At 48.1% G+C, this 7242-nt stretch overlaps 1 protein-coding gene across 1 annotated transcript; it reads left to right on the forward strand.

Moving 5' to 3' along the window:
* Positions 1-1714: 1714 nt before the first annotated feature.
* LOC116834536 (interleukin-17F-like) lies at positions 1715-6589 on the forward strand. The gene is made up of 3 exons (XM_032796711.1): positions 1715-1741; positions 5208-5455; positions 6352-6589. Exons 1-3 carry the CDS (start codon positions 1715-1717, stop codon positions 6587-6589), a joined length of 513 nt encoding a protein of 170 aa, XP_032652602.1.
* The last annotated feature ends 653 nt before the right edge of the window (positions 6590-7242 follow it).

Here is a 7242-nt window from a genome sequence, read left to right on the forward strand (position 1 = left end):
CCATCAGCTCCAGTCTCGCTACCCAGGCTTCTTGTCCAGTCTCAGTGTTTCCACCTCTGCTAGTGCCTGGTCTCAGTCTTGTTGCCCAGCCAGTTCCAGTTCTCCCTTTGCACTCTGGCTTCTTGTCAGATCTGTCTCTCCTCACTCACCTCTTTCTCCCCACCCCACTGGTTCCCAGTTACAGACTCTGCAATGGCTCCTCCTCCAATCTCAGTATCCCCCACCCATTAGCTCCCAGTGTTCCCCGTTTCCATCCCCAGCTTCCAGTCCCAGCCTCCTTGCCCAGTCAATCCCACTCTCCTTCCAACTCCTAGTTTCCTTCTGTCCCTCACACTAGCCACCAATCCCAGTCTTCCTCCACCCCAGCTTCATGTCCCAATCTACTTCCCACACTTCTCCTCCTAGGTCCAGCTCTTGTCCCCTCTGCATTTGAACCAGGTGACTTCCTCTTCCACACTGCCTGGTTGTCAGCAGAGAAGTCACTGAGAGCATAGAAGAGGCAGACTCCCTGCTCTCATTCTGGTGCCTGGCCCCACCTTGGCCCAGAGCAGCCATTACAGGAAAAGTCCAGCTTGGTCCATGTAGCCCTGAGCTGGACGGACTATGCTTAATCGCTTTGTGGGGATATGCAGTCTGGGTAATGCTACTAGGACCCGAGAGATGCTCCAAAATACGCAGTGAGGACAGAATCCTCAGAGATTTTAGTGGCTCAGCTCTGAGAAGTCTCTACTGAGCCTTGGGAATTGGGGTTTTTCCAAGGCTTATAATTTGATCAAATTTGGGAGGATTTTCATGGGAACACTGAAAGGCACCCCCCTGACACAGACCATGCCTTGCCAAGTTTCAAGTCCTTGCTCCAAAATATAGATTTTTTATCATGGACAAAACAAAATACTTTCTCCTAGTCTCAGAAATGAATTCGGAATATAACCTAGTCCCCAGTGCCTTTAACCACAAGGGAACATCCTTTCTTGTCATGTAGCCTGCTGCCTCATGCAATGTCCATCCTGTGCACAGAATGAGGCAGGGGAGCTGTAGAAGAAATAGCAAGTGATCATGTAGTTAAACTATCAGAGGGGTAGCCATGTTAGTCTGGATCTCTGCTGCTTTTACACGCAGTTAAAGACTGTATTGTCATGCCCAGGTACATGGGCGCTGAATTAAAGTGGCCCCAGCAATCTAACTTTTGAGTGCTTCATCTTGTGATCTTAATGTTCTTTTATGTAGATTTCTGTAGGCAGTATATAGGTCTGTCTGCATAAGTGCGTGTGTTTGTGGCATATGTGTGGAGAGATAATTGACTAATATGAAGAAAGAAAAAATGCTGACAACACAAGTGCAAAAACGGATGGCACCATTCTGCATCTCTTTAGGGCTAGTTTGTCTCTTATTTATCGCTTTATCTGCATCTGATCAGTTGGTCTTTGATTCCAATAGCTGGGTAGTTGGTTCATCACATGTATTTTCCTTTCTGCCTCCCACCCTGTGACAGCCTGCGGATGTGGCATAGAAAACGTCAAATGACCCAGAACCGCAAGTAAGGGCAGGGAAGCTACCTCTGCACTGCAATGGAAATGATGGGAGTGATCGAAAACCATTATAAAAAGGAGCTGTCGCTGGGCTGATAGATATATTCAGGTTGAAAGACCTCCTGCGGAAGGATACTCACCATCTGCCTCAGACAGTCCAGATCTGCAGCAGGAGAGAGATCGCGATGGCTTTTGCAAGACACCCCTCACTGGTGAGTACTTTTATTTAACCTAGGTGGCCGTTGGGTAAATAAATAAAATCTCACTCCTTCGGAAACCGAGAGCTAGGGTGACCATCTATCCTGTTTTTAAAGGGATAGTCCCATTTTTGGGGACTTTTTCTTATATAGGCTCCTATTACCCCCCACCCCCTGTCCCATTTTTTCACAGTTGCTATCTGGACACCTACCAAGGTCCCCCTTATGCCAGTGTTGCTTATGAATGACTCCTCTTGCCTGCAGTGGGAGCTACTCACAGGCAACGCAGTTAAGCCCTCGGGAAGTGGGACGAGTTTGGAGTTTTCTTTAAAGTTTTCCCAAGTGGATTTAGTGCTGGTGAGAAGTGCTGGGTTGACAGCCCTGGGGGACTTACCTCTGCCATTTCTCCACCAGAGAGGAGTTAAAGCGCAGGCAGTGGCAGTGCAAGCTGCCCTTTGTTGTTTCAATAACATATCCAAGCCTGTTCTGAGAGGAACCCTTCTGTGGGGAACAGGACTGTGCATTATTGTTGTTCAGTTGTAATGACAGTGTCACTTACTGGCCCGGATTGGGAGTGGCACTGTATAGGTTCAGCGATAGAGACAGTATTGAGACACTAGATGGAGAGGGCTCTGAGTGACTACAGAGAATTCTTTCCCAGGTGTCTGGCTGGTGGATCCTGCCCGCATGCTCGGGGTCAGATTGATTCCCATATTTGGGGTTGGGAAGAAATTTTCCCTTGGGTCAGATTGGAAGAGACCCTCAGGTTTTTTTTGCCTTCCTCTGCAGCACGGGACCTGGGTCACTTGCAGGTTTAAACACTTGTAAATGGTGGATTCTCTGTAACTTGAAATCTTTAAACCATGATTTGAGGATGTCAGTAACTCCGCCAGCGGTTAGGGGTCTATTCCAGGAGTGGGTGGGTGAGGTTCCATGGCCTGCAATGTGCAGCAGGTCAGAGTTAGATCACTGTGGTGGTCCCTCCTGGCCTTAAAGTCGATGAGTCTCTGCCTCAAACAGTTTACAATCTGAGCAGACAAAGGCTGGGCGGGGAGAGAGAAGTTGAAAGGAAGGTGGTGATTTGCCCAAGAATACAAAGCAGCTCGGTGTCAGAGCTGAGAACAGAACCCTGACTCTCAACTCAGTGCCCTTATCCACTGATTTTTCAAAAGGACTGTGTACCCAGGGGAGTCAATGTGAACCTGATTTAGCTATGCGAAGCTTTAGCGAGGCAAGCACCTCTTCCTGCCGTGCCACTGCAGCAGTTCAGCTGTGACTGTCCCTCTGTTGGGTTGCTGGGTACGCTTAGTCCTTGGCACCTGCCCAGGTGCTGTGTTGCCCCGTCACCCTGTTGTAACCTTTGACGAATGTGGGTTTGAATCCTGTCTTCAATAGGAATGTGTCTGGGTTTTCCCCTTGCACAGCCCGTGATGGCATCAGCACCCTGGTAACGTTCGCTGTTTTGTTGTGTCAGCATCTCAGCTTTCACTCAAAAGGAAAAAGGTGTGTCCATCCCACCCCCAGCCACCCCCCAGACAGAAGCCAAATCAAAAGCGGCCAATAATAATTATTTTCTTAAAAATCTAAAATCTCCTGATTGCCGGGGCCTGACCCATGATTGCCGAGTGCTTTGGGATGGCAGTGCTGTCTTTGTGTGTGCCACAAAACTGCATGACCCCACTGGCACGATTGCCAGCTCTGCCAAAGGCAGGCTGGGGGCTGGAAAAGAAGTGGGTATTTCCTCCAGCTCAGCACTGAGTTCCTTTGGCAGAGCAGTGCAGGAGGCCTCAGGGCTTGCAGGGGCTGTTTGAGGGTGGAGGGACTTCGGCAGAGCAGTGCAGGAGGCCTCAGGCCTTGCAGGGGCTGTTTGAGGGCTGAGGGACTTTGGCAGAGCAGTGCAGGAGGCCTCAGGGGTTGCTGGGGCTGTTTGAGGGCTGAGGGACTTTGGCAGAGCAGCATCACGGCCGAGGATTTAGCCTACCAGGGACTGTTGCAGGTCAAGAGTGTGAAGCTGGGGCATGGTTGTCTGGACTTGACCGAGCTGGGGATGCAACTTGCCAGTCAGAGCTGATGTGCTGGGGCAGAGAGGTATGAAGGAAACACCTGCCTCTCTGAAGCTTCGTTTAACCTTGAGCATCTATTGGGCTCTCCCTGATTGCTGGGGCACTTTGGAGAATCAGATCCCTCAGCATGGGTTTAAAAGCTTTGCTTAGCATTGTACTCCCCTTTTTGAAAGCTTCAGTCAAGAGAGAACGAGCAGCATTCACCAGGTACCCGTGTGTGATGTAACCTTCCCAGGAGCGATTCGATCGCCTGAATCTTCAGCCTCGAATCTGATCCAAACCTGCTCACCCAGTGCTCATTTCACGTCCCGGGCCATGTGTAGACATGGATCTGCAGCAAATCCCCCCAGTCTGAACACCCCGATCGGAATGATCCTGGCCTGGACCCAAATCCAACCTTTGTGGAGCTGGCTTTCTCTGATCCTTACTTTTCTGCTTACCAGGGGCAGAGATTTTCTTTGGCTAGTCTGTCTCTCACTGGCTTGGATTTGCTCCCTTTGCCTTTAACCTGCTTAGAGTGCCACCATCTGGTTCTGTTTGTCCTTAGCTTGGTCCTTGTGATGGTGTCCACCTCCCCTCAGCTGGATTTCACTGTGCCCTCCTCCCTAGCATTTCCCATGTTTGGCTGAGTCCCTGGAACCCCCTGCATGCACAGAGAGACCAGGGAGAATGGACTGGACTTTGCATTGCAAAGTGCTGTACCAGATGCAGTAAAAGGCAGTGAGGGAAAGGGAGAAGTGTAAGAGAGACTGGGGCAATGCAAGTGGGATGCTGTGGCCTTCTGGATTGAGTCAAGCATCCTGGGTTCTATTTCTGCCAGCTCTGGCTTTGGGTGAGTCACTGTAGCCAAAATGTTCAAATGTGGGTGTCTAAAGTTAGGCACCTAAATCCATTTAGGCTCCTAAGCGGCCCGATTTTCCAGAGGTGCAGAGCGTCTAGCTGCTTCTCTTCCATATCCAGCCTTGTGCATCCAGCCTGATAATAATCAACCCCAAGAGCAGGCCCTGTCATTGTTCTTAGAAAAGGCATCTCTGCTTAGTGCAAATATTTATTTTAAAAACAAAGATAACTAGAAAAAAAGATTTCCTTGAAAACTCTGGGCTCTGTCCACCTTTGAATTGTCTTCCATTGGAAGCAGCATAAGCCTCTACCGCTGTGCTGGCCAGTATGTTATGCCTAGCTGAGCTAGAGTTGTGGGCGAATGGTAACCATAATCCAGCGCTGATTCTCCAGGATGGATGAATTGGCCTTCACTATTCTAAAATCACTATTCACCATGCTTCACTTGTGCTTTCCTCTTCCTTTCATGATTCACAAGGGATTCCTGAGTGAGGTGTCACTGGAGCTGTTTGGTGCCCTCCTCGTAAATCCCAAACTCTGATCTGAATAGAATCAAGAAAGCTGTTTCTCTCTTTCAGTTCAGGACACTGCTGCTAGTGCTGATCCTGGTGCTCTCGGCTAAGAATTCAGCCCATGGGAGGGCTGTACGGACTGTACCCAACAAGGAAGGAGGCACTGATGAAAGCGTGAGCGACGGCTGCCCGCCCCAAAAGAATTCCAGATTCCCTCTAAGTGTGAAAGTCAACATACACATCAGCAGCTCCAGTCATGCAATCAGAATGGCTCATGATGTCAGGAACCGGTCTATATCTCCTTGGGATTACAGGTAACATACACATCTCCATTGGCTGGAAATGCACTGGCCACACTGCACTGCACAGTTATCTGCATGTTCCCATCGGAAAGAAGAAGGTCTTTTTGTGTCCTTTCAGCATTTACAAAGGGTATTGGATGAATTTGCCATGGAACTCCACTAGGTGTCCTCAGCCAGAGCACTGCTACATTTGTCTGGTACAGAGGAATTAAAAACACTCTCCTAAATTTTCAGCCGTTTCTAGGAAATCACTCTAAAATAAATAACACAGGGGGACTCCTTTTAACTTGTCTCCTAATGAGGATCAGTAGTCATGTAATGGGGCAAAGAGGATACAAATATAAAATGAATAGAAGGAAGTATCTTTTGCAAAGTGCATAAGGAACCTAGGAAACTCACTGCTGTAGGATATTCTAACCCCTGTTGGAGACAGGATCCTGGGCTAGATAGACCATTGGTCTGATCTGGTATGGTCACTCCAGTATTCCTATTCTTGGGGCAAATTTACAGTAAACATAGCCATGTCCAGAACTAAGAATAGCATCTATTTATTAAGTAGAATAAAATTACAAGGCCTATCAATCTGTTTGCTTCGGACTAAAAGTTGATCACTAGAAACATCCTGCATTGACCTCATTTGGAAATAGGGTGACCAGTTGCCCCGATTTTATAGGGACAGTCCCAACATTTGGGGCTTCGTCTTATATAGGCGCCTATTGCCCCTCATCCCCATCCTGATTTTTCACACTTGCTGTCTGGTCACCCCATTTGGAAATAGGTTATTGGATGAGAAAAAACACTGATCTGTTGAGTGATTCATGGAGGATACTCAGACCCTGCCGATCTGCATTGTCCTCCGAGGAATAGCGGTGTAACAGAATTCATTCTCTTTGTGTCTTGATTCACAGCATTACCAAGGATCCCAACCGGTTCCCTGAAGTGATCGCTGAGGCCAAGTGTCGCCATTTGAGCTGCATGAATGCCTTGGGGCAAGAGGATTACAGCATGAACTCCGTCCCCATCCAGCAGGAGGTCCTCATTCTCCGACGGGAACAGAGAGGCTGCCTGCACTCCTACCGACTGGAGAAGCAGCTCATCACCGTAGGCTGTACCTGTGCTGTGCCTGATCTCCGACATCAGTCCTAAGAGGGTCAGGACAAGGAAGACACATGGACAGCTTGACAGTGTAACAAACGACACGTGTAACAAATGTGTGATTACTCTGATCTGTCAGATCCTCATGAAATTTAACCTGACTTTTCAATACAAAATCGGGTGGAGGGGTAGGGGGGAATATTTTCCAGTGCTGATAATTATTGTTATTAATTAATATTTACATTATGGTAGGGCCTCCAGATTCTGATCATGGGCCCCACTGTGCTAGGTGCTCTCCTGACATAAAAGTAGAAATGGACCATGTCCTGAAGAGCTTACAGTCTGAGAAGGCAAGCGACATACAAAAGGAAGGGAAGCAGAAGATGCAAATTCTGATTTGTGAGAAAGCACAACTCTATTCCCAAATCGTTTTGTGTGTGTCCGTGTCTGTATCTGACAAAGAAAACTGAAAATCAATGCAAGACTAGCTGTACATTAGAAAGAGTTTGCCAGGACACCCTCCTACTGCTTTTGCCAGTATAGCTTATACTGGTTCAGCAAGGGAAATGAACTATACTGGCAAATGCACCTTTATGCTGATATAACTGCATCTATACTAGGACTTTTTCTTATAGAAATATTGCAAAAAAACCCTGCCTCTAATCAACTTTGCTATACCAGCAACTGTTTCCAATGTAGCGCTG

This window comes from Chelonoidis abingdonii, chromosome 3, assembly GCF_003597395.2.
Source record: "Chelonoidis abingdonii isolate Lonesome George chromosome 3, CheloAbing_2.0, whole genome shotgun sequence".
In the NCBI taxonomy this organism is placed as follows: Eukaryota; Metazoa; Chordata; order Testudines; family Testudinidae; genus Chelonoidis; species Chelonoidis abingdonii.

Excerpts from the sequence above, each read along its gene's own strand:
- LOC116834536 (XM_032796711.1), top strand. The coding sequence starts at position 1,715 with ATGGCTTTTGCAAGACACCCCTCACTG. Across the intron at positions 1,742-5,207 it reads TTGCAAGACACCCCTCACTG|TTCAGGACACTGCTGCTAGT; the intron begins GTGAGTACTTTT and ends TCTCTCTTTCAG. Across the intron at positions 5,456-6,351 it reads ATATCTCCTTGGGATTACAG|CATTACCAAGGATCCCAACC; the intron begins GTAACATACACA and ends CTTGATTCACAG.